This window comes from Chiroxiphia lanceolata, chromosome Z (genome assembly GCF_009829145.1).
Source record: "Chiroxiphia lanceolata isolate bChiLan1 chromosome Z, bChiLan1.pri, whole genome shotgun sequence".
NCBI classification, from domain to species: Eukaryota; Metazoa; Chordata; class Aves; order Passeriformes; family Pipridae; genus Chiroxiphia; species Chiroxiphia lanceolata.
In genome coordinates this window covers 22,036,856-22,063,275 of record NC_045671.1, presented here as the reverse complement: position 1 = coordinate 22,063,275, position 26,420 = coordinate 22,036,856, and the positions used below count along the sequence as shown (strand labels likewise).

The 26,420-nt window shown below is 34.7% G+C and overlaps 1 protein-coding gene across 7 annotated transcripts in view; it reads left to right on the top strand.

Annotated features, from left to right (window-relative positions):
* POLK (DNA polymerase kappa) overlaps window positions 1–26,420 on the top strand; it is a 33,393-nt gene extending 6,973 nt beyond the window's left edge. For 5 of the 7 annotated variants that reach the window (XM_032676957.1, XM_032676958.1, XM_032676955.1 and 2 more), the window contains exons 2-15: window positions 2,072–2,250; window positions 4,670–4,789; window positions 9,582–9,734; window positions 10,107–10,238; window positions 12,016–12,169; window positions 13,957–14,160; window positions 15,886–16,010; window positions 16,194–16,360; window positions 18,357–18,389; window positions 20,032–20,128; window positions 21,336–21,507; window positions 22,305–23,267; window positions 24,373–24,424; window positions 24,569–26,420. In XM_032676957.1, coding sequence (XP_032532848.1) covers window positions 2,113–2,250; window positions 4,670–4,789; window positions 9,582–9,734; window positions 10,107–10,238; window positions 12,016–12,169; window positions 13,957–14,160; window positions 15,886–16,010; window positions 16,194–16,360; window positions 18,357–18,389; window positions 20,032–20,128; window positions 21,336–21,507; window positions 22,305–23,267; window positions 24,373–24,424; window positions 24,569–24,653 — 2,595 coding nt within the window. In that variant the 5' untranslated portion in view covers window positions 2,072–2,112 and the 3' untranslated portion in view covers window positions 24,654–26,420. The remainder of the gene's footprint in view (window positions 1–2,071; window positions 2,251–4,669; window positions 4,790–9,581; window positions 9,735–10,106; window positions 10,239–12,015; window positions 12,170–13,956; window positions 14,161–15,885; window positions 16,011–16,193; window positions 16,361–18,356; window positions 18,390–20,031; window positions 20,129–21,335; window positions 21,508–22,304; window positions 23,268–24,372; window positions 24,425–24,568) is intronic. The other 2 variants (XM_032676961.1, XM_032676960.1) reach the window with 2 other exon arrangements.

The window sequence follows — 26,420 nt, the reverse complement described above, 5'->3', positions numbered from 1 at the left end:
GAAATGTTGTGTGGGATGCAGTGGTTTTCCTTTGATTGAAGTCTAGCAAACTGCTCTGGTAAATATGAATGCTAACCGTAAAAGATTGTCCTACTGCCAGTGAAAAATTTATGAAAATATTCAGCATCATGGTATTTGACAGATATGCATCAGAGCTATGAAGCTGCTCCTATTCCCAGCAGCTGTTATAGAAGCTCAGGTGCTACTAAAGGGTCAGGAAAATAGTTCTGGTCTCTACAACAACTTCTGTTCTTTGAAATACAACACACTGGAGATAAACACAGCATTACATACCTGATCTTGCATTTTCAGAAGACATCAGAGATAATAATCTGAATTAATAGTATATGACTAAAATTTGGATATTTTTGTTGGAACCTTTTTGTAAATATGGCTTTCTTTACTATCTTGACTTCAGTTGTCTAGTATGTTTCTGTAGAAGATCTTCAGGAAAATATGAACAATAATTTTTAAGTCATCTATGTGGTTCTTTAGTAGCAAAAATTAATTTCTAAACACAAAAATACATAATGACCTTCTTGAGTTTGGTTGCTCATGAGGCCCACTGAAGTCCTGGAGTGGAAAAGTGGCATTTAAAGAAAAAAGTCACACTCTTAGATTTGTGTGATTTGTGGTTATTTAATAGAGCAGCTGTGTTTGCCTGAAAAGGTGTGGCTTCTCCAAGTGGGGAGGGGTCCGGTCACAGGGAGCAGCTTGAAGAGGGAGTTGAGGAGTCAGTGTTCTTTCTCCATGGCAGGAAAACTGAAGTGGATTATGAATCAGTGACTTGGGGTAGAAAGAAATTATTTCTGTATGCTTTTCCAGTAATAAATATATTTTAAGTTCAGTATACCAGTATCACACTTGGATTTTTTTATCAGGGCCTGTTGTGATATGGCAAGGAGAAATGGTTTTAAACTGAGGAGGATTGGTGTTGATTAGATACAAGAAAAGTGGGTTTTTTACAGTGAAGATGGTGAAACACTCTGGAACAGGTTGTCCAGAGAGGTGGTGGATGCCCTACACTTGGAAACATTCAGTGTCAGGTTGGACGGGACTTTGAGCAACTTGATCTGGTTGAAGATGTCCCTGCTCGTTGCAGGGCTTTGGACTTGATGACCTCTAGAAGGTCCCTTCCAACTCAAACTGTTCTATAATTCTGCTTGTTTAAATCTGGTGAAAACAAGACCACAAGTTCATTCAATAGAAGATGAAATTCACTTTCTTTATTTTTTTGAGATCAATTTAAAAACTAGACAATTTTCCATATAATTAAAGCCTATTGATGGATTCAGCTATTTACTTTCGTAAAGAAAAAGGGAGGGTGTCAGAAGTTCACACGTCAGAAGTACCTGCATGTATGAGAAGTTGCTCATGGAAGTAATTGAGTAGTAAAGGCTTGATAAGTTCTACCAGTTGGATACCATGGCTCTACACATTAATGGAAAAAAAAGAATATATGACTTTTACCCTGAATTAAACAATAGGGTTTTATTAAAAACTTTTAACTTAAACCATCTGTTTCTAAAAGATGAGCTTTAAACAAGAGTTTTGAATTTGAGCTAGAAATTACTGGGAAAGATTCTATGGCTTTTCTCAAGCACGAACGAGGACTAAATAAGCAGTGGTCTTCTGTAGTTTAAAAATAATTCAGCTTCTTTTAACATAATAATCTAGTGAATAGTATTTCATGCTTAAAACAGTGTTGTTTCATCTGATAGGCATAAATAGCATGTGCCTATGTAAGGTGTACTAGTCTTTACCTGAAGTTGATGGTGCTCCATTATTTCTGTTAAGAACCTTTTAAAAGACTGTGTTTATAAGTTAATAAAAGAATAGAGGCTTACTGTTCTCCAAACATTCATAGAATTGCTTTATGGTGGTGAGTGTGGCAGGTCTCATGTGGCCATTTTGCAGGAATACAGGTCTTCATATTTGTGATAAGTATGTTGTTTTCTGAATAAGTATAAAATGCTTATTCGATAAATTAAGCAAATGAATTCCAAAATTTATTTTTTGTTACTGTTCAGTTGGAACATAAATATTTGATGCAAAATCTTTTTTTTTTCAGATATTAAGTCTTAAAACAGGTACTTGTTTTCAAGAAGTACAATGGATGATATTAAAAAAGTCGCTAACAGCTCTTGCAATGATGGATTTCTGCTTAGAATGGGCCTTAACGATAACAAAGCTGGAATGCAAGGTTTGGATAAAGAGAAAATCAATAAAATCATCATGGAAGCTACCAAGGTCGGTGTGATTACGTTTTTTGTATATTTTATCTGTGATCCAGTATCATAAGGCTCTCTTCCTTCCCCAGATTTTATCCCTCATATGTGTATATAGAGGGCATCTTCTTAGGAGAAAGGCATGTGTTGGGAAGAAGGGGAGGGACTGTAGCTTAGTGTCACATAGGGTATTGTTGGATTCACCCACAGGGAAATGGAGGAATACAATTGTGTATGTCCTTAAGTGCTCCCTTTTTGTCCAAAGCAGTACTTAAATGTCACAGCATTTTGCAGAGGTAGTTGTGAAGGTTGCAGCTTCCTTAGGCCTCTTGTTTTTCCTTTTTCTGTTCCTTTTTCCACTCCATCATTAATTAGCCAAGCAGATTTACTTCTATTGGTCACCTTCCTGTAACTGATGAATTTGATGTAATTAGGTTTTTCTAGTACTTCCAGTAGAATTTCTTGGTGTTCATTGCCTGTCTTCTTGACTGTCTTCTCAGTATTCAAGAGAGGTGGCCAGTAGTGTGCAACTTTGTACCAAAGATCCACAGAGAACCCCACAAATCTACAAAGCATTGAAATATTAGCTCTCTTAGTTGTTCTTCAGGAGTTCACATAGGACAATATAGGGATAACACTTTATTTGATCAACTCTGGGTTTTCTTCTCCTTGGTCAAGTGGGTATTTCCTTGGGTGTCACTATGGCCCTAAAGTAAGTGTTTGATGTTTTGCTCATGAATTATGTGTTGACTACTATTGCTCTGTGGCAGACTGCAAGGGCAAGGCAGGGGGGAAACTAAACACGCTGCAAACAGCTCTTATTTCACAAACTTGTTTTTGTGTGTGTGTGCAATTTCACATTGATCATACTTCATATGCTATCAAGCTCCGTTTTACTTAGATGTTTCTTGTACTTATTCTGTATGCTCTTTCTTGAAAACAGTGCTTTGTCAGACATATCCCAAATAATGATGTTTGCATAAATTATTTCAATAGCAAAGTTACTGTTTCATTTCCCAGTGTGAAATAGAATTAACTGTAAAACAAACTTTTAGAACTGACTTACAGGCATGTGTCCATTAGAATATATTTCTATCCAAACAAAGCAAGAGAGTATGAATACCAGATACACCTCAAGAAATCTGAAAAAAAGCATTGATTCTTTTTATTAAGCTCTTCTATAATCTGCAAAATGACACCTACAAGCACTAGCCACAACTGTATTAGAGAAAGATTTTATGGCATTTCAACTGTGAAATACCACAAGAGAAGTAAAAAAAGCCCGCAGCTTAATAATAATCTTAAGTATTGGGTTGCTTCCCACACCTACATTTTGGTACTTATTTCTTTCAATGAGTCTCAACAAGTCATGTTTGATTGCAGAGGGAGAAAAGATAAAATGCATGTCTGATACTCAAAGAAAACACCCCCAAATTTCTTCTAATCAGAGATTTCTTCTAAACAATGAGACATGATACTACAGTCCTACCATTCATCTTTTTTATCATTATTATAAAAGCAGATATTTTTGCTTTTTATATAAACGTCTGATTCTTACTTGACTGTGGCTGAATTTTTGGTATCGCTGACAGTTTGGTAGTCAGACAAGCTAAAAATTTGTCCACTTTTGCAGATTTTACCAAATAGCTCAATAAAAGACATTTTCCTGCAAATGTTATTGCCCTTGTAAGCTAAGCAGATTTTGCAAGAAAAATATTTTTTCCTCGTTTTGAATTTTCCTCTTTTCTATTTCATTGTATGCTCTCTTTTCTTTATTATGAGTCAGGAAGGGAAGTCACATTATACATTTTATACATGATTGTTGTCTTTTTTTGTCTTCATTTCATCTCCTTTTATTTACCCCTTTTGAAGGAGCAATTACATACTTGAGAGCAGCAGGACTTTCTTATAACCATTTGGTTTTGATCATCCTCTTCTAAATAGCTTCTAATTCTACAATGTCCTTCAAGATTAAAAGGTCAACAGAATACTCAATTTAACAAGTGAATTTGACTTACACAATGTCATTTTCTATTTCCATATATATTAAACTATATGGAAATCTGGCAAAATGCTTAAATAAATTTTTATTAGAGTTTTATACTCCATACCTTGGAGGTGTTGCAAAGAATAGTTTGACTTTTATCTACTCTTTCTGAATTTTTGTTGTCAAGTGTTAGAATGAGTAAATATACAAAGTTCTCTAAAGATGTCCCTCATTTACGTATAGGGGCTCTGAGAAGGAGAGATATATTTGTGTCATTTGAAGCGAGAGATGCAAAGAACCACTGATCTCTTCTCTGTATCATTTATATGAAAATCCAATGAATGCATTAGAAACCATTACTATGTTTTATGTTTTCTGTGTTTAAAGATCAGATGTGGTTGCTTAAAGGAGAAGACAAATAAAAACCTTAGTGTTTTTGTGATTTTTCTTTCAGGGTTCTAGATTTTATGAAAATGAACTTAAAAAAGATCAACAAGTTAACCAACGAATTGAAAAAATGATGCAGCTAAAAGAGAAAATTACAACACAACAACTCTTGAAAGCACAGCTGCAGGTACTAATCTTGTAGAGGTTTTTTGGAGTAAATGTCAAATAATAAACATTATGGTGTTTTCTAGTTTATTGCATTAAGTTCTAGCGGAAGGCACAATGTTAACTACTGTTTTGATGTTAGACATTCAAGTAAAAGTGCACAATGTTTTGATGATGTCATCTTAATAAAAACTCACTAGAGGAACAGATTGCAAAATCTCTCCAAAATGTTCTCTTAAATGAGTAAAATAAAGCAAAGTAATTCCTTTTCTTCTGTCTGATAAGTTTAAAGTAATTTACGTAAAGATTTGTTAAATACTTTGTTAATAAGTATCATATCAGTCTTGAGTTTTAGAATATATGTATGTTTGTGTTCAGTGGCCTCTGATGGAATGAGGGAGATTACAGTTTGGAATACAGAATTACTGACTTCCTCATAGAGTTTTCTATGTTGTACACCACATGCTGTGAATTCTTAATTCTTGCATTACTCTAGAAAAGTAGTATTTTTTTTTTGGTTTGTAGATTAGGAGCTGAAGCACGTGAAGATTAGACACATCCATTAATTTTCAATGCCATTGTGAGGATTATAGGTTGAGCTTTTTATGGTGTACAACCTTCTTTGTTCATTACATATTTGCAAATCTCTTCTGTACTTGAGATGCCAGTGTCTCAAATTTGAGCTCAGAAAAGTTTGCAATTCTGAGTACCTCAAAAAAGTTTGTTGTAAGTCTCTATGCCACAATGGTTTTTAGTAAATCTTTAGCATATATCAATTATGACTCTGCTTGTACAATTGGTTTTTTTAGTTAACTGAGATAGCTTTTAAGTCACTTAATTACAGAAAAAAATACTTTCATTTCTATCCTACCTTCACCACGGAACTATTTATTTTAAAGAGAATAATCTTTCTTATAAAATAAATTACATGAATGACACGAATCTTATATATAATATTAATGTATAGTTATGTCATGAAAGAATATGTAGTGCACATAGTGGAAGCCAATGAATTTGTATTGCATTGTCTACCTTCCTGTTGGCTTTTTCTTAACTTGATTCTTTGATCTTTTAATATAATGTAATATTCTTTTAATATTTCTTATGAAAACTGGTTTCTATAGACAAAAAAAATAAACTTAAAGAGAGAAATTCTCTCATATGGGTCTTACTGGGACCCAAGTTTGAAACTCCGTGTTTGGTATCTTTATGCGACTTGCTGAAATAGCAGTCATCCTTATTTCCAATGGAGAAACTGTTAGGTCAGCTGTCATACTTCATGAGAACTGTCATTAGAGGGTATAACATGCACACTTCTTTACTGGCTAAGTTTAGATCTTTGCAGCTACCAAAACATCTTGAAATCTTGGATTTTGCTGTCTTTCTCACCAGTAGAATGTGTGTATACCAAGGAATTTGTGAGGGTATTCCTCAAATTTTAGTTTTCCTTAGAAGGCCATCTTTTCAGAAGGGCACTTACCACCATCGATTTTGCAAATATTGAAGATCAGAAAGGACTTGTAAATCTTAAAACTGGCATTTCTGCATACAAATGGGGTTTTTTGGTTGTGTTTGTTTTGTTTGTTTGTTTTGGGGGTTTTGTTTGGGCTTTTTGTTTGGGTTTTTTTGGTTGGTTGGTTAGTTTTGATAATCTTAAATGTAAATGTGGTTTGAAGTTTTCCTCATGGTTATAATTGTAAAATTTTAAGGGAAATTATATACTGTACAGTATCATGTAATTTTTGAAAGCTTTTCTGTAACAGATTATCTCAACAGCCTAGAGTGGAACTGGTTGAAATTCAGCAATAGTTAATAATACGTTAAAAAGTATCGAGCTACTACCAGATTTGGAAACTACCATACTATTGTTTGCTATTTTCATCCATGTTGGTTTTATCCCAGATGTTTATTCTGTGAATAGTTACTATTGTCTTACTTTTATTCACTCTTCTGTCATGTTTAGAAAGCTCCTATATTGTATCATAGGGTAGGAAAGGAGAGATTACTCTTCAAATTGTCTAAAAGTCACTGTAAGCAAAATTAAACTTCTAATTGCAATTTGTACTTTTTAGTTTTGGGTTTTTTTATCTAGCTTATAAATAAATTTTAAAAAGTATCTCTTTTTATCTTCAAAGGATAATTGAAAGAAGCTTTTAAAATCTTGCCAGCCTGGTTTACCTCTAAGGAATTACTCCATAACTTTTAAGGAGATGTTTGTAGGTACCTAGCGTTCTCTGAGTACATCTGGCTGGATTTTGTTATGTCATATTGCTTGTATCAGTTTCTTTTGCTGAGGAGCTATCATTTTGTTTAGTGTAATCTTGCTTCATTGTTTAGATGTGTTTGTTAGCATGTTATAAATATATTTGGGGAGGAAAATCAAAAATAAGTTTTTGTTATAAATGTGATAAATTGAAATGCAGGAGTTGTGTACCTAGAGTAGCAACTGACAATATTAATTGAACAATTTGAATTTGAGAGTAACCTGAAAATTATCTGCAAAGTATAATTTAAAATAAGGATGCTTTTGATAATTATAGTGTGGCATAAAACTCGGTTGAATTAGTAGCATCATGAAAATAATGTAAATACTCCACTTTTTTTTTCCAGTTGTTCATTTGAATGGCTTTCCTCCTGTGCTTTTAATTTATCTAAACCAGTTTTCTCAGCCTCAGAGAGCATACTGTACTCTTCTGTATGGAGTAGCCTAGTTTAAGGCCCCATTGTAGCCTTTTATCCCTCAAATCAAGTTGGAACAAAACAAAGAAAATACTTTGTAAATCATTAATCAGCAATTTAATTAGAACATTCCAAGTTCACTTGTCTTGGTTCAAGAGTCTTGAGCTCGAAAGATCGGTTTTTTGGGGTAAGGTTTTTAAAACCTTTTAAAAAGGTTTTTTTTTTATTAGGCAGCTCTGTTGACAGAAGGAAAAAAAAGTCTTCAAGTGACCATGAAAATTGCATGTGAACATTCCTTTTGAGGACCATAAATGCATTGCAGTCAGTCCAGAGACATTTCTGTAATGGTGCCTTAATGTCATGAGTTTGTGTGTGTTCTTGTGTCTGCAAGCAAATTGAAACTTTCGTTCCTTTTCTTTTCAAGACCTTTTCTTAATTCCGTTTCTTGAGCTCTATTATGCCTATCATTTGATTTTTTACTAGCAGTGTCAGCCTTTTGTTGTGTAAATCAAGGTTACCATAATCGTTGATGTGGTTAGATAATCATATTTTAATAGCTCTTTCTTTTTTTTTCCTGTATTTTTTTCTTGCTTATAGAATGATATGTGATGCTGCCAAAACAGTTACCTTAAATCAGTAGACCTTAAAAATCTCCTGTCGAATAATTCACTCATACTTTCTCATGACACGCACAGTTCATATCTAATTCATAGCTGAACACTGTTTCAGGAACAAGCACATGATCTGCATGACTTTTGATAAAAAGTGCAAGCAAATTAAGCACAATTAACGTATTTCATAGAGCTATCTGTGTCTTGGCCTCTGCCTCACATTGCCATGGAGCTGATAAAACAGTACTGCTCACAGTCTACTAGTAGAGATACATCTTTACCATTTGGAGTGAAACACACTTTGTGTATAGGCTTTTCTTTAAAAACCTTGTAGTTTTCCTGGCAATCTAGCCTCATATGATATGAATTCCTCTAACACATATTGAGGAATTTTATTGAGGGATTGACAGTAGCTAACTTAGCCATAAATGAACCTATTTGTTTGAGACCTTATTTCTGACAAGACAAGATGGTTGTGTCCTATGAACTGCTGGTCTTCACCTTTCTAGGCAAATTTTTTGAAGTGTGATAGCTTTATTTAGGAGTGTTGGAAATTCTATAATAGCATGTTTTCATTTTTTAAAAATAACCTGTGTCACTAAAATGAAGTACTTCAACTAAAGCTGCATATTGAACAGTCTTAAGAAGTTTCTGTCTGAATCAGCTACATCATCTGTTTTTTTCCACATGTAGGATTTTGTTGTTTGTTGAGTGGTCTTTTGTGCTACTTTTGGGTGGCATAGATTTAATTTTCTTCACAGTAGCTGGCCTGGGGCAGTATTTTGGATTTATGTTGAAAACAGTGCTGATAACACAGAGATGCTTAGCTATTACTGAGCAGCACTTGCACACAGCCAAGACCTTTTCTGTTCCTCACCCCACCCCACCAATGAGGAGGCTGGGGTTGCACAAGGATTTGGGAGGGAACATAGCTCAGACAGTGTCCCTGACTGACCACAGCAATATTTTAGACTGCATGGCTTCATGCTCAGCATATAAAGTGGGAGGGGAAAGAAGGAATGGGGACTTTTGCAGTTACAGCATTTGTTTACTTAAGTAACTGTTACATGTGATGAAACCTGTTTTTCCTGGAGATGGCTGAACACTGGCCTGCCCATGGGAAGCAGTGAATGGATTCCTTATTTAGATTTGCTTGTGTACATAGCTTTTTGTTTATGTGATAAATTGTCTTAATTTCAATCCATGAGTTTTCTTACTTTTACTCTTCTGACTCTCTCCTTCATTCCACTGTGAGGGTGTGGCTGCATGAACTTAGTTGCCAGCTGGGGCTAGATGACAATAATTTTTTTTTTCATTGAGTTTTTGGGTGGTTTTTGTACCAATTGCTGCAGCAGTGTTCTGTCTGGGAGCAAGTTTTGTCAGAAACTTTGTTGTTTGGTTTTTTTTATGCCAGTTTGGCGGTGATTGGGTTTGTTAGTTTTTTTCCATTAACTATATGCAAGGTGCATATACTGCTGCACTTCTGCCAGGTTAGTGTTTCAGTTATTGGTTTCTTCTGTTCAGGTGGACAAACTTGTGGTAGAACTGGAACAGACCCGTAACCTTAGCAGTACAATTGTACACATTGACATGGATGCCTTCTATGCAGCTGTGGAAATGAGAGACAATCCAGAGCTGAAGGAAAAGCCTATAGCAGTGGGATCAATGAGTATGTTGGTAAGGCCATATGTTAAACTACAGAAATTGATTACATAAATCTTAAGCCTAATAAACCATAACAATAATAGCATAGTATGATGACACTATTATATAGAAAGTGTGAAAACCCCCAAAATAATAGAAAAAACAACTCTTCTTAGACTTGACCGTGTAAGCTTGATTTTATTTTGCAGTAAAAAGTGTACAAATGAAAATTTAAAGTATGCAAACAGTCTGAAAGGCAGGAGGGAGGAGGGGCAAGTGCATGTAAACTCTTAGCCTTCTCAGTCTTTTCTGTGTGAAGATATGTGATTAGAATGTGATTCTTTAATAGTAAACTTTAAGAAGAATTTGATTACTAAACAGTAAACTTATTTATTCTCTCCTAAGTCTACCTCAAATTACCATGCTAGAAGATTCGGTGTGCGTGCAGCCATGCCAGGATTTATTGCTAAAAAGCTATGTCCACATCTAACTATAGTACCACTAAACTTTGAAAAATATGGCAAAGTGAGTAAAGAGGTAAGTCTGAAAGTGCTGTCTAACCAAAAGTCGGTGTACTTGGTTTTAGACTTTATCCATAATATCAGTTCTAGATAATATGAAAAGTGATAGCTTAAATATTAAACTCTTCAGTGATGTGGCTTTAAATATAAGTTAAACAAAAAATTGGTGCTTTTGGGCAAGGGGATGAAAGAACATTACATTCACCCATCTTGCTGTTTTACTAGTTAGTAGTGCTGCTGATAGAGGTTTTGAAAACCTCTGCGTAGTGGTAGCACTTGAACCTTATTATTCTTAGAAGTTCAAAACCATGAAGCATGATCTAATTATTAGGAAGTGGCAAGTACGTAGGAAACATGGAGATAATAATTTCATAAAATGCATAGTCATAATTTTGAATACTAATCACTGGAGAGAGAAAAGCAAAGAACATTAGTAAGTTCTAAATGCAGATTTATTTCTTTTTAAAAGAAGGGACTTGATATAAAGAGCAGAAGAAACAGGGAAAAAAGAAATCATATTTTACCTTAATGGCAGTAGTTCACTTGGTGCCAGAGGAAGTAGTTGGGTTACCCAAAAGCCTGGTTTTAAAAAAAAAAAAAAGGAAAAAAGATCTTTTGTATGTTTTAAATGAAACCAGTGCATGACACAAGTCTCCTGACTTCCATAAAATTATGGAAATTTATCTATTTTTATGAAGCCTCAGTTTCTTCACATACAAAAAGTAAGGTTGATCTTACTTGATTTTTTTCACTTCTGTAAAAGAAAGCATATATAAATATGAGTATTTCAGAATGGATTTGAACTTGGTAAGGATCTTGGATTTCATGTTACTTATTTCATTTGTTATTTGATAAGGTAAAGTATTAAATTTTTTTAATTTCTCCTAAGTCCACCTGAAATTATCGTGCTAGAAGATTTGATGTGTGTGGAACCATGCCTGGATTTATTGCTAAAAAGCTATGTCCACATCTAACTATAGTACCACTAAACTTTGATTTGGATTTTCACTTACGTTTTCTTCTTGGGATTTGGATTGAAAATATTTAAATATATTTCATTTTGTCATTTAAAGTCCAATAGTGAATCCTATATTTTTTTCAGTTTCAGAAAGATGAAGTGCATGTGAACAAACATTGTGATACCTAAGAATTTGATCCAAACTGATAGGAAAACACATGAGGCAGTCAGATTTTCCTCCATATTTTAAAAAAAAGAGAGAGTAGAGAAGGTAGAGGTTTTATTTTGACCATTTATTTTACTATGTTTCCTTCTAGGAAGATGCACTTATCACTAAAGATTTCCCAAAAAGTTTTGACTGTGGCATTAACTACTGCTCTAAAATACTGGCTATAACTTTAGTTTTAATGTAATTTAAAACTTAGATGTTTGCAGTCGATGGTGGATTTTTTTAACCCTTGCATATGTGGTATCTGACACACAGTGCAGAAAGGTGCATCATCTGCTTTGCTGAGTTTCAGGTCCCCAGAGTTTTATTCACATGCTTACTGCAGTGTCTGTGAACCTGGTGTCCTTATGCACTGATCTTAGTGACCTCTGCAGTAAAATACACTGCTCTACATCTGTTTAGTTCTCACTTACTACTAATATCTTACTACTTGTGAGAAGCACTGCTATAATTTTACAGTATGAAGAAATAATTTGTTCCTTAAGTATCTTTAATATTTATTGGTCATCTTGAAGTTTCAGAGTACATTTGTTCATGTCCTAATTGTGTGTCAAGATCTGCTCTTAAAGCAGTGAGGCTTTAAACTTTCACTATGTGTTTATCAAGGTTAGAGAAATACTGGCTGAATATGATCCCAACTTTATGCCTATGGGCCTAGATGAAGCCTACCTGAACATAACAGAGCACTTGGAGGAAAGACTGAACTGGCCTGAAGATAGGAGAAGGTTCTTTTTTAACACAGAAAGCACTACAGGAGTAGGTAAGCAAATTACTTTTTGTGTGGTCACCTGACACTGAGAGGACAGGCAGTTTGTTTTAGGAATTCTTGGCAGAATGATGATGGCACTAAATTGTAGTTAGGATTTAAGCTTTATTTTCTTAACAGGATTTAATTGTTAGCATGGTATGGAATTTATTATTAGAATGGCAAAGGATTTCTGTAAGGAGAATCAGTGTAGTACAATCTGTAAGTAGCAAAATAAAGAGTTTATAATATAATACAGTCTGGACCCTCTGCAGATCGGGTTGGATCATAGCACATGGTTTGATGTATCACTAACACTCTTAATCTAGACTCAAAAATCATATAAAAGAACACGAGTCCCTCCCTCAGTCCTCAGAGGAAGCAGACAATGGCAGAGATGTCCCTGGACAGTGGGGGGTCCCAGATCTCTCTGTCCAGCAGCAGCTCTGGTACAAGTTCCCTCTCAGGACCCGTTGCAGGGGATTTTACAGACAGACAGTGCTCCTGAGGCTGCGAATGCTTCCTGGCAGTGCAGCCACCGGGGTCACCCACAGGGATCACCCACAGCCCGGGCTGGCCCGGAGCAGGACCTGCAGGCGGGCCCAGAGCGGAGTGATTGACCTGGTGCCCAGGGACCCTGAGGCCAGGAGGGAAGGGAAAAAGATATTTGGTTTGTCTCCTTGGGGCACAGGACCTTCTGGGCCTGATAATGAGGGGAAAGGGCACAAACACGTTCCCAGAGAAGGGCTCTTCGCCTTGTGAAATGACCTCAGTCACGATGACCACAGTACCAGGAGTCGGGAGTGGGGGGTGCCAGTCACACATGCACATAACATAAGCTTCAGATATGCTGCACCCATTGGAAGTGTAAATACTTAGGTCCTTGCATATATTCTCTACCTCAGATTTTTAGTAAATAGGTCAACTTCCTCTGTTGCTCACTTGTTAATAAAAGGTATACTGCTAATGATTTGGACTTGAAAGATATTTTTCTTTTAACATGAGTAAAATGTGTAAAAAGTGGTACTGGGTTTTCTAAACCAAACTGCATGGTAAAACAGTTGAAGGATGCACTATCTGGAACATTTATATTATCAGCATTCAGAAATTATCTGAATAGACATTAAGAGGATTATAAAGGATACACTACTGCAGAAAAGTATTAATAAAATAGAAAGCAATGAATGGCATGATCTTTACAAAATAAATATCACTGGTGTGTAGTCATGTGCTTCTTCATACTTCTTTGACATCTTTGTTCCTCTGAAACACAAACAACTGCTTGGAATGTGAAACTGTAAGTGTAATGTTTGTAGAGTCAGACAAAGGACTGCTGAATTACTTGTTCTACTATGACTGCAGTTGAAAACAAGAAACTCACCAGACTGATGGTTCTAGAACCACATATTCCAGAAACCTAATTTTCTTTGGACAATATTGAAAAAACTTCTGCAAAAATGACCATTTCCACCAGAAAAAGAGAGCATCTGGCCTTCAGTCTGATTTGAAACAAAAATAAAGCCAAAATCTTGATGGTTTTCAGCTGCTACAGCAACAGGCCATTAAACCTTTTTGCTTTTCTGGAAGTTATGTCCAGTCTCCTAGCTAATTCTGCCAATCTCAGCCAAGTTCAAAACATATTAAAAACAAAGCAGTTATGACTCATATCTTCAAACAAAAAAAAAGGCAATGTCTAAATAAAAGTAGAAAGAAATAAAACCACTAGTGAACTCCGCAGCCACTGTAGAAGGAAATCAGGATGTTATATATGGATGTATTAATCATTTGTGTTTCTGTCTTAGATAAAGATGATATGAATATGTCTGACAAATTTAATGAGGGTGAATGCTCTTCTTCGCCGGTACTGTTTGAAGACAACACATCTCACCTTAAACAAAGAGGTCAATCAGTAGAAAATTCAGTTGTCTTTGGTACTTCTGCAGAGGAAGTTGTGAAGGAAATTCGCTTTAGGATTGAGCAGAAAACTCAACTAACTGCTAGTGCAGGTATTCAGACACATATGAATAATAGTAAATCTTTTTATTTCCAAAATGTCTTCTACTCTTATCTCAGAGGGCATTAATTAAGAATTTAACCTTGCCACAGCATTCTTGTGCTGCAAAGAAATATGCTCTCTTTACATGTACATGCTCTCTTCTGCAAAGACTGTGACTTTCAATTGTTTCAGGAGATTTCACAGCTATTAAAGCCACTGCTATTTGTTTTCCTTTTTTCTCTTTTTTAATCATTGAAACAGTTATCTTTTTGCTTCTTTCTTCTTGAAATACAAGTAAGTAATGTGGAGAAATGACCGGTGCACCTGAGCTGATGTTAGCACAGGTGGTTGCTATTTTAGTGCATCACATAAATTGTTTCTGTCAGCCAGTGGGTCATAGTAAAATCTGTCACTGGTTGCTAAACTGCTCTTAATTTGAATAGCAGATCCATATTGTTATGTGTTTCTGACTTCTCCACACTGTTCTTTGCTTAAGACAATATCAAAATTCATTAAAATGTTAGTTCTCAGAGAAGTAAATATGTGTTGAAGTTTAGTAAACTCTTCAGTAACTTTTTAATATTTACCAATCAAATTTTGTCTTGACTTCAGGCAATCTACCTCTAAATCTCAAGTGTTTTGATTATAATCTGCATTAGGTCACGAAAACCAGTATATGTCCCTAGCCACAAAGTTTGGAAGCCACCCTAGTGTTTTGTGAACCAGGTCAGTGAGGCATCAGGGAATGCTGAGCTTTATGAAGCAGATGCAGAAGGCTAAGGAAATGTGAAATGTAAGCAGAGGTAACGAAACAGCTTGTAAGAGGAAGCTGGATGAGTCTTCCACCTATGTATAGTATCTCACGAGCGGTAGCCAAATATCAGTTTTGTTTACTGAAATTTTGTCTTCTTAAGGATAAGTTTGTGTTTAGAAAACAAACATAGCTTTTATAAGTGCAATCAGGGATCTTAAGCCCAACAGTGAAAAACAATTAGAAGGCTAACTGAAAAAATACTGATAATCAATAGTAAGTAGAATTATTTCTACCATCTTGAATAATGTTTTATCAGTGAGCAAATCAAAAGTTGGACCACTAGGACTCTAGCACAGAGTTATTTTCATTTTCTTACTAAACCAATTCCAGAGTTCATTTGTAAAAACAGATACTTTGATGGAAAAGAGCCATCCCTCCTCATTCCTACCAGTGTCTGTGAAATATATGTATTTCTAAATGACTACTTGCACTGCTAGCCCACAAAATACTAAAATTTGGTAAATTTTGTCAAAAAAGTCTTTTTGCTGAAATACAAGGAAGAAAGATCTTCTCCTAAACAGTTAATTATAACTGCCATTGGAAGCATTTCCTTTGTCTCACCATAATCACATCATGAAAGTGTTCAATCACGTAATTGATGTTATTTTTAAGCACTTGGTATTTAACCCTTCGTGACTTATTAGGGCATGTTATGTTATCCTATCTTATAATAGGAAGTAAACTTTATCTGCTATATTTAATCTGCTAGATGTATTTATATTCTCTGATGTCCATCTCAAAATTTTTTTGCAGAAATTATATCAAGTCTGGTTATCAGTTATTGTCATTCTTTTCCTTATTTTAGTCTTTGCCAAATATGTAGGCTGCTCATTTGCTTTTAAATATTTGACTGTTGAAATTAAACTCCGTCTTGTATTTTTTTAAAGGTGGGGTTTGTTTGTTTGTTTGTTTGTTTTTAAGGAATAGCACCAAATACAATGTTAGCAAAAATGTGCAGTGATCATAATAAGCCTAATGGGCAATACAGAATTACTCCTGAGAGACAAGCAGTGCTAGACTTCCTAAAAGATTTACCCATTAGAAAGGTAAGAGACACTATGACATTTACTCTGCTGTCGTGTATGTTTTTTCTGTTCTAAAAGGAAAATTTCTACTGAAAGGATACAGTTTTCTAGGTAATCTTCCAAGTTGTGTTTGATTTAAATTGTTCTTGGTAATGGATCTACAAGTGGAAAGTTTCCAGTATAATGTTACTTACTCTTTTTTAGGTGCCAGGCATAGGAAAAGTAACAGAGAAGATGTTAAAAGCCCTTGGAATTGTGACTTGCTCAGAACTTTACCAGCAGAGGGCACTGCTTTCTCTTCTGTTTTCAGAAATATCTTGGCGTAATTTCTTGGATATTTCCCTTGGTTTGGGCTCAACACATTTGGAAAAGTATGCTTTGGGGTTTTTTTTCCTCCTATGTTCAGAATTTTCTAAATGTTTCCTTGTGTGTGCTACATTTTATTTTACATTTTATTTTATTGACAAATATTATGGAAATATGGCTTGTTTAGCATATTTTTAAAAGTCTCTGACATCTGTTACTGTTATACTTAGGGCTAAGATACAACAGCCAAACACGAAAAAGCAAAGGTTTGTACAGCCCTGTCTAAATATGAAATCCAAAAAAGTCTTGTCAGGGAAGTTGTACATAAGTGTATATCAAGAAATCAGGGGAGGATCATTTAGGATAACCTCATAATTATCAAAATAGCTGAACAGAACTGAATTGCCCTAAGCAGAGGTGTTCACTCCTGTTTCCTTGAAAAAAACAATACACATTCATTAGTTTTTATTATTATCTGATTATAATGAAAATTTTATTGGTATTTGATCTTCTCTGGTGGTAAAATTGTCATATTTCTAATGAAAGTAAGTGAAGTTTATGTGTCTTCTATGAGGATTACATATATATTTGTATTATCAACATGTGAATTCGGTGGAATAGAACTGAAGATTTTTATATCCGTCTTAATATCCGCTCCTTTAAAGTTCATACTACTTTAATGGCTTTTAGCTTCCTGTTTAGGAGAAGTCAGTCTGACTAGTGAATACATCTCTTCAATAATATTTGTAATTTCTAAGCCTGTCCTGGATACAAGCACAGAACACTTGTTCTTTTAAAAAAAAACCAGCAAACTGTAGCATTTTGTTGCAAAATAATATATACAGTTAACAGTTTGAAGCCCAGTAATGTGCTAGCACAAAAGTTTGTGTTGTTGGGTTTCTTTCTATTCAGAAGTATGTTGACTTGTAAAAAAATGTGCAGGAAGATTGACTTTGTAAAGGTGACTTGATAAAAGATAAAACCCAGTTTTCCAAATATTTGTTTCTGTTAATAAATAAATAGACCTTGAATAGTCTTTTAATAGTTGGTGCACTCTTTCCCCTTATTCACTCTTGTTAGGTGTTGCAGTGTCTGGGAAATCTACCTAGTACATAAAAAAACCCAAAAAAAGTAAAAAAAAAAAAAAAAAAAAAAAAAAAAAATAAAAAATAAAGAAAAAAGGAGCATTTCAGAAGTCAAGGTTATCATCATGTGGAGAACACATTTTTCGTGGATTTAATGTCTGAGAAATTGCTTCTTTTTTTTGCATCAACTTAATTTCAGTAATTTCAGTGTGGAGAATGCAAGCCTTTAACACAGCAATGCCTGAGTCCTCAGTAAATAGTTAATCTTATGGTTGTTGTCTCTGACCACCTTCTTTTAAGAAAATCTGAACATAGCAAATTTGTTATTTCCAATACTTATAAACATACAAAAATACTTACAAAGAAGGACATAAAAAGAATTGCTCTGAGGAACTTCTTATATGCAGAAGAGTTGTTAAAGGGTGCTCAACTAAAACTGAAAAGAAAGAATGCAACAAGAAAACCCAGCCTTAACACATCACCTTTAACCTGAAGAATCATTTAGACAGAAAGCAAACTATTTCCTCAGATCTCAGATAAAAAGATATTCAAATATACATGTATGTTCAGGATTTTGATAGCAGTGCTTCACAGTTACAGCAAGGTGAGACAGCATAGGATTTGTAGTTAGTTTTGGTTTTAGATAAGACTCCTGATATAGGAGGTGAGTTGTGGGGTGGAGGGGTTGTTTGGTTTTTTTACACACTGTTTATTTTTATTAACTATTTTGATTGACATCTGTGGCTGATCTATGTCTTTACTTAATCTACAGAAGTTTAAGAATTTCTTTTTTTTTAAATCTCCATTTAACACTTGTTTAAACTGGATGTACAAGATTTGTAGAAAAAGTTAGCATCCAGACTTTATAGAAGAGATTGCTGTTACTTATTGAGGCATAATTGGTTGACTCAGAGTTTATTGAAAAGATAACAATTCTACGTAAAGTGAGTATAATAAATTGCTTTTCTTTTTGAAGGGATGGAGAAAGAAAAAGTATGAGTACTGAAAGGTATGCCTTTTTAATATTGAGAAAAATTGCATTAATTATGAAAACTACTAAATACCATGTAGTGTATATTTTTATTAGACATATAATTTCATTATGTACTTATATGTGCTAAAAAACAACATATACAATAAGTTCACTGAATTAGATTCAAGCTTTCTTTACTTTTTTTCCTTGGCTCCTGAATACTATGGAGATATTTTTGTCAGTGAGTGTGTTGTCTTTTCTTATCATCTGATTCTGCTAGTGCCTTTAAGACATCAAAGTGATCATGAGGCTTAAAGATAGGGTGGAAATATATAAGGGCTTGAATTTTTTTATATGTTCTAGTTTAATGTCAATATCAGTGTAATAGCCTACAGTCACATGCATTTCCTAACTTTCAGATTTCAGTTAGTGTAAAGTTCCTTAAAAAGGTGGTGCTTGTTGTTTCCAGAAGTTCATTTTCAATACAGAAGTGATGCAGGGAGAATCTGTAGAGCACCATAATAATTATCCCTACCCTCATGTGTTGTCTTTTCTTAGGAAAGATGGTAAGAAAAGATGCTTAGTCCTATTGAGACTCAGTAGTTGTGAGCAGCTGAAGAAAGCCCCATAAAATTTTGGTACCATCAAACGTGAGAAATTTATAGCTTTAGTCTTGTGCTGGTTTGCAGGCTGCTGAGATCATGAAACTAGTTTATGTGGAGGGGAAGAGGCAGTCTTCTCTATACTGTTCCGTCCAAACCTTGGACTGCAACATTGCCAGAATAGCATGAATTACTCCTTGAGTAATGGTATGGGACCCGCAGGGAAATATTCGTCCCATTGGTTTGGCAGCATGCAAACATTCTTAGGGGAATGTGAATGATAATAAACAAAGCCTTTCCAATAGAGTAGAGTAAACCTGAATGTAACTTAGAGATGTGAAATCCAGTGTAACTATATGGACTTTGCACTCATAAATATAAAGCCTGACATGAAAAAATGGATCTATGAGACCTTTCCAAAAGTATTTGCTGTCTAAATTTTGCTTCCCATTTCTCTTAAAACCACTACTAACTGAAGGTTGCCTTTCATGTTGTTACTTAAAAGCAAATGTACAACAACAAAAAAATACTGTAATTTCCCTACTAAGAAGCTCTAGCAAAGGCAGTTGGCAACATTTTTGGCAAAAAGATAGCTTTTCCTCCTCTGAGGCTAGACGGAATTATCCCAGCTGGCATCTTTTTCTTAGCATCTGCATTATTTATTTCTGATATTTGGCTCTGATGTTGACTTTCAAATACTGAATTTCTTATGATGTGTACAGTGTGTACAAAGGAGATTAAACTCAAATAACTTGGCTGGTTCTGTGAATTCATTTAGTGTTAGTATTCTGTCTTGCAAATATTTAAGCATTAATGACATTAAATCTGATACATTTTCAAATAATGCATGAAAAATTGAAAGCCAAATTATTTAATTATTTGAAGGGCCTTGCAAACATTTTGCAAACAAAATATGCCTATTAATAACTTTTCCTTGAAGTAAATGCTCAAACCTATGCAACATTTTTCTGATGTAGTTTAACTTAACTGTACGAAAAATATTTTTAGATTGCAGCCAGTTATATATGAACATATAGTAGGATTCATGCTGAAAAAAGATCACATCTTTGTCTTAGAACATTCAGTGAAATAAACAGAGCAGAAGACCAGTACAGTTTGTGTCAAGAACTCTGCAGAGACCTTGCTCAAGAGCTACAGAAAGAGGGACTTAAGGTATTTATATTATTCTGGTTACTTCAAAAAGACACCACTTTGCCCTCCAGCTTATTAAATGCAGCTTTAGTGTAAATGCTTTCAGCAGCATCGTATCATGCAGTCTATCTTCAGAAGTCTTCATTGTTTCATTTACAGATGTTTAGAATGATATAGGCAGCATTTTGATATTTTGGAGGTGTATATCTAATAATATGTGTGGGGAAAAAAATTAAACTTATTAACCAGTTACTTAGCATATAAACATTTTTTGCTAAAAGCAGTGTTTGTTTATAAGGGAGTAATAGAGCCATGCTTTGGACAATCATGTAACACTAATGTATGTAAAACACTATATTTCTCTCCTGTATTTATACGGGATCCAGTCAGTAGCCAGTTGTGTAGTTTTAGAATTTGATGTATGCCAGACTTGTTGACAAGTTATTCATATATGCATTCAGTGGTATGAATGGTAGAAATAATCCCTTTATTCCTTCTCCCCAGATTTCTGTTTATTACCTAGAAAGAACAGTACATGTTTTCTTTGGAGATCTTTGTGTTAAAGCAAAGAATAACATTCAAGACCTAAAAGAATTATGGTTAGTCTTCCTCAGCCATAAAAGAATATCTCAAAAGATGACAGTTTGGAAGGTAAATGATCAGCTAAGAAGGACAAGGAGATAAGCTTACAAAGAACATCAGAACAAAGGGAGTGCTATTTATTTACATTTGGATGGACATGATAGATCACACAAATGGTTTGGAAGGTGTTGCCAGTGGGAATATCTGTGCTAAACACTAAACCTGTGCGGCTCTGATAGCACTATGCAGGAGGGAGGAAGTTTTCAACAAATCCATAATTGGGTATCACTTTTGCATCCTTAGTCATTAGGATATGTGGTATTGGAAATTTCAAAATGATGAAATAATTTTTTAGGGTAGAAGTGGCCTGTAGGCAAAACATGAACTCTGTTGAACATGCACTGGTGGCAGACGGTCTGCTGAGAATTGTAGCCAAATGACTCAATTCAGAGAATTTGACTTCAACAGTTAGGAGCAAATACAGAATCTTGCTGCCAAATTCTTGGTAGTGCCCCTTGCTGTACACAGATAAGCACCCGGTCTTGCTTGTGGCTTAAGGGCCCATATAGATGCTACATCGTAATTGTTTCTGTTTCTATGACATGCTTAGCCTTTTTCCTTTTTTATATTCTTTTTTTTTCCCAAGGGTAAAACTGTTACCTTGAAGTTAAAGAATGTGAACTTTGAAGTTAAAACAAGAGCTTCAACTGTGCTGTCTTCTGTTTCTACTGAGGAGGAAATATTTGCTGTTGCTAAAGACTTGTTAGGAACAGAAATTGATAGTGTTGCTCCTCACCCTCTACGGATCAGACTTATGGGTAAAAATATTTCAAACTCATTCTTCCTTTTCAGAATTATGAGATCTTACAGCGTATCAAAATAATATACACTACACTCTAAAGTAAAATCAGTATAAGTTTATCCTTTCTCTGTTAGCCTAGTAGTTTTTGCAAATTGAAACAGCTCTGGAATGATGATTGGTAACTCAGGAATGTTTTACTAATTGAAGTTGAACTTGTTTTATAGAACAACATACACATCAACATGAGAGCAGAATCTTGAATCGTAGCAGTACTTATTCTGGTGCCTTAAAAGAGCTTTTAAATTTGCTTTGCACCACAGCAACAGAAGTGCTTATAGATCTTAAAGTACAAAGTTCTGCAAGAAATGCAAACACTTCTGACAAAAGTAAATTTGTCTCGATCCTAAGACCTTTATGTTTCAGGTGCCTATACATTCTGCTTGAAGCATTTACATAAAACTTATTTGCATAAGATATTAAAATGTACTGAAAAAATAAATATTTTTGTGGGGAAAATTCATGTAAAACTCTTTTAGACTGAATTTTAAGTAACTGTATTATGTTTATAGCCTCGTGTTTTAGTGCAATCAGTTAAAAGTTAAGGGATGTTAATGATATGGTTGGGCAAGTGATTGCATCTGATAAAATTGTATTGACCTTGTGATCCACTGTTAGTATTTGCAGGTACTGTAGCCACCTTTTAGAGATAAAGTGCATGGTTATTGAGTGGATATATACCTCAAAAGGTGTTAATTAAGAAATAGTATTAAGTTCTCATAAAATCATTGTTATAAGTTTATTTTTCATCATTAGGTGTACGAGTATCAGGATTTCTAAGTGAAGAAGAAAAGAAGTACCAACAAAAAAGCATTACGAGTTTCTTAAAATCAGGAAAAGAAATTGGTTTCCTTAGGCTTCAGCCAGAGAAGTCTAACCAAGAGTATTTCACAAAAAGTTCAGAACCATCTCATAGAGGGAGTTTTTTTGATCAAAAGCGAGCAGCAAGGCTACTAAACAGTGAGAATCTTCCTCCAAATGAAGCTGTAGATAAGCAGCTCTTTCATGATAGGAAATCATCGGCAAATTTTGTGGAAGAAACAAAGAAACTCACAGGTTTACAGAGTTCTAATATCTGTAAGATCTTCACCTGCCCTGTTTGCTTTGAGGAGCAAAGCAGCGATAATTTGGAAGAACTTAATAGACATATTGATGAGTGCCTCAATGGGACATTTGTTAAAGACACTATGGAAATATCCAAGAATGACAGATCAAGAGAAGATACACTCAACACATTCCCACAATTTAGAAATGAAAATGAAAATGCTGATGAATGGCAAAAAAATAAAACAGATCAATTAGCAAGAACAGACCAGTCTGCAAGTACATCTGACAGCTTTACTAACAACAGCACAGAAAAATCTGCTCAGATAGTATCTGATAAGTCTCACAGAGAGCAACAACCTAGCAATCTCAGTGACATTGCTAGACATGTGTGTATGAAAGAGTGTCTCTTCCCCAAAAGAATATCTCAAGGCAATGAGGACCATTTTGAAAAGACTGAACATACAGCAGGAACTAGTTTATCCTGTTTCTTTGAAGCTAAAGAAGGCAGTGTTCTTGTTTGTCCAGTTTGTAATACAGAACAGAAAACCACCAGTCTTGTGTCATTTAACAGACATGTGGATGTCTGCTTAAATAAAGGCCTTATCCAGGAGCTGACAGAAAAAAAAGATTTTCCTGCTGAGAATTACAGGATGGAAAACTGGAATAGAGTTGGTGAGTATATACACTAGGATATATTTATTATTCAAGTTATCTGCTTGTACAATTAAAATACTCTGGTAATGGTGTATTTGAACTTTTTGGGACTTTGAGATTTTTGCTACAAGCTCATTTTAGCAGGGCCTGTGTAAGAGTGAACATTTTTATCTAAAAAATACCAAGTCAGTTCTCATGAGAAACTAGATTTATGACTGTAATGGTAGTTAGACAGTGCCCTCCCATTTGCCGTAATGGTGACATAGGAATTTCTGTAAATGGTTTGTTTTTTACCCCCAACCATGTTCAGAAAGGTGTTTGCAATGCCACTGAGATTAAAATGAAAATCAATTAAAACATCTTCAACCTGGATTGTTTCAGAGATTCGGTTGACAGAAAAGTTATGTGCTAGCAAAACCAGAGAGTGTGAGCTAGAGTTTAAAGGCAGAAACTTTCAAGCCTGTTGTATATAAATATAAAATATATCACATAACTGCACCTGTAACATGCCAAACCAGTAGATGTTTACTCAAGTAGTTTCTTTCTTTGATGAAGAGTTATTCTTTGGCCAGATTAGAAGACACGTGCAGGTAGTTAAGTATCTGCCTAAAGTACTTATCCCTGTTCTCCTTAACATTTATAAGAGAAGATTAAAATGCTAGCATGTTGGAATTTTCAGTATGCAATTAATACTTAAAATATGAACCTTTTACACAGAAAATTTTATAAACACTGTCGCTGTTACATGTGAAAACAGACTTTGATTTAAATTAAAGACTTACTGTTGGTGAAGATTCTTTTTTTCCCTCTGCAGGATAAAAAAATTAAGAACGTAATTTCCAACTACCACCTGAAAATCCACTATGTTATGCTGAAATATTTCTGAAAACTTCTGAACTAAGAGGTTCAAAGAATTCAGTAAACTAAAGGCTTTTTGGTTTTCTCTTTTTAAAATGTTAATATAAACTACTATACTCAAACTGCAGCTAATAAAATATCTGCTTTTTGAGACAGATTAAATTTGGTTATGTTTAAAAAAGAAAGTTCTGCCATGTGTGTAATTTCTGAAGCATTTTTTCTTTCTTGAAGTAATTAATTTTTGTTGTTTCCAATTACTTTTAAGGAGCTTTAAGCAAAGAACAGCAATGCACAAATCCATCACAAGGAACAAAAAGGTGAGAGTTTTCTGGAATCTTGAGTACACCACTCATTTTAAAATAATAAAGTTTAGAAAACTATTCAGTGTTGTAAACGTTGCGTAGGTATGCATTGTATATTTTAACCTCTTACTGTTTTGTTGTTTTTTTTTTTAACTTCAGGTCTGGATTAACAACTTCACAATCAGTATCAAAAAAGACCAAGTTGAGCAATTCCAAGCATACAATCAAAACGTTTTTTAAATGACTGTGTAGCAGCATATTCTATATGAAGTATTTCATACAGTTTTATGACTGCAAATTAATTTAGCATTGTTGGTAGGCTGGATTCAGGTGCCTGTCACTTTGGAGCCATTGCATATCTGTGTAGAAAGAACATGATGTCTGAGGTAGAAGAAGAGGTGCAAATATAAATAAGGTAATTTTTTTGTTGTTTTTTTTTAGAATAGTACTTTTTTTTTCCCCAGTTTTTTCCAAGAATCAAAATCTGCTAGCACTACGATTTTGTTTGTATTGAACATGTGGAACTTTCTGAGAGCCATGAGCAGCCTCATGAATTCTCTGTGCTGTTCAAAAAACAACAGATTGGGTAGAGCTGCCATTGAGCAAGCTTGTAGGGCAAGCTCCTTAGAGAGCAGGAATCATTAGCTAGGGTGCTACACTGTACTTAGTGAAGGCTCTCTCAGGACACCTGACCTGCCATTCTCTCTCAGGACCACACCTGACCTGCCATCCTCACTGTGGTAATCGTAGTAGCTCAGGCTGACACTTCCTTGGACAATTCAATGCCAAATTTAATTATTATATTGGCTGTGTGATAACAAGGAAGAGCTGAGCTGCTTGACTTCAACTTACAAACGTCTTCTCAGTGAACAAAAAAATTTATTGGTCTCACAGTTTCTAAGGACAAGAATAAGAACTTAGAGCACTATCAAGCTTTCATTGTTTTACTGAAAATTACTTCAGTAAGAATTGATGGATCAACCGTGTCCATCTCATTGTGGTGAGATACGGAATGACTTCACTGATTTAGAAAATGTTAATAAAACTGCTAATTGAGAGAAGGATTCCTGCAGTGTAGTCAGACAAATGCTATTCGATCCTTGAGCTTTCTAAAGAGATTGAGAACTCTTCACGGTTTGAAATTGTCACCAGTCAGTAGCACTTAATTTACTCTAAATAAAAGGTCTCATGGTGCAATAATAATGAATTATGTGCAAATATGCAAGATGATGAACCTCTCAGTGTTTACCTATATTTCTCTTTAAAATTATTTTGTATTTCTGAATAAATTATATTTTATCAGTGCATATGTTGAAGGAAGGAATCAAGTGCAAATATTTAAAATACACAGTTTAGCTTTTTCTGTTCATGACAAAATGCTTAAAGGAATTTTATTATAATTAAATATTTATCTGACAAATAATTTATTATGACAGCATATTTTTTAGAAGCTACACAAACAGTGCTAAACCCTGTATGAAATATAAGTTGCTTTTTGACTGCAAACTCATTTAAAGAAGTGGCTACTGTAGAAGCATCTATTTTGTTGTTTAACTGTGTTGGAAGTACTTGGGGATTTGCTTGGTTTTTAATCCAGTATGTACATGGTATGTCTTAGGTGCCCAGGCTAAGTCCAGAATGTGCTTTTTTGTTTCCAAAATTGCTGGAATGATTACACCATCTCAACCTGCTTGTCTGTTTGTTTGCCAGATGCCACTGTACCCACAGCTCTGTCATTTGACTTCATGTCAGTGCTCCCTTACCTTCTTCAGACCAAATCAGCTGGACTAGTTCAGACTGTGCAAATTGATTGAGTTGACTTTTTCTGAACCAGGTCAGTGAGCATTCAGCATGAACTGTTCTGTTGACAGAGGTGGGAGCTGGAAACTTTTGGTAGGAAAGACATAAAAGCAGCTGGGGGAACATTAAGCTGCCACTGCTGTTTAGAAAGTGAACACCTCTCCCTTTATTATTGTATCTGTCTGATTCAATAAAGTGTAGAATCTAAGTA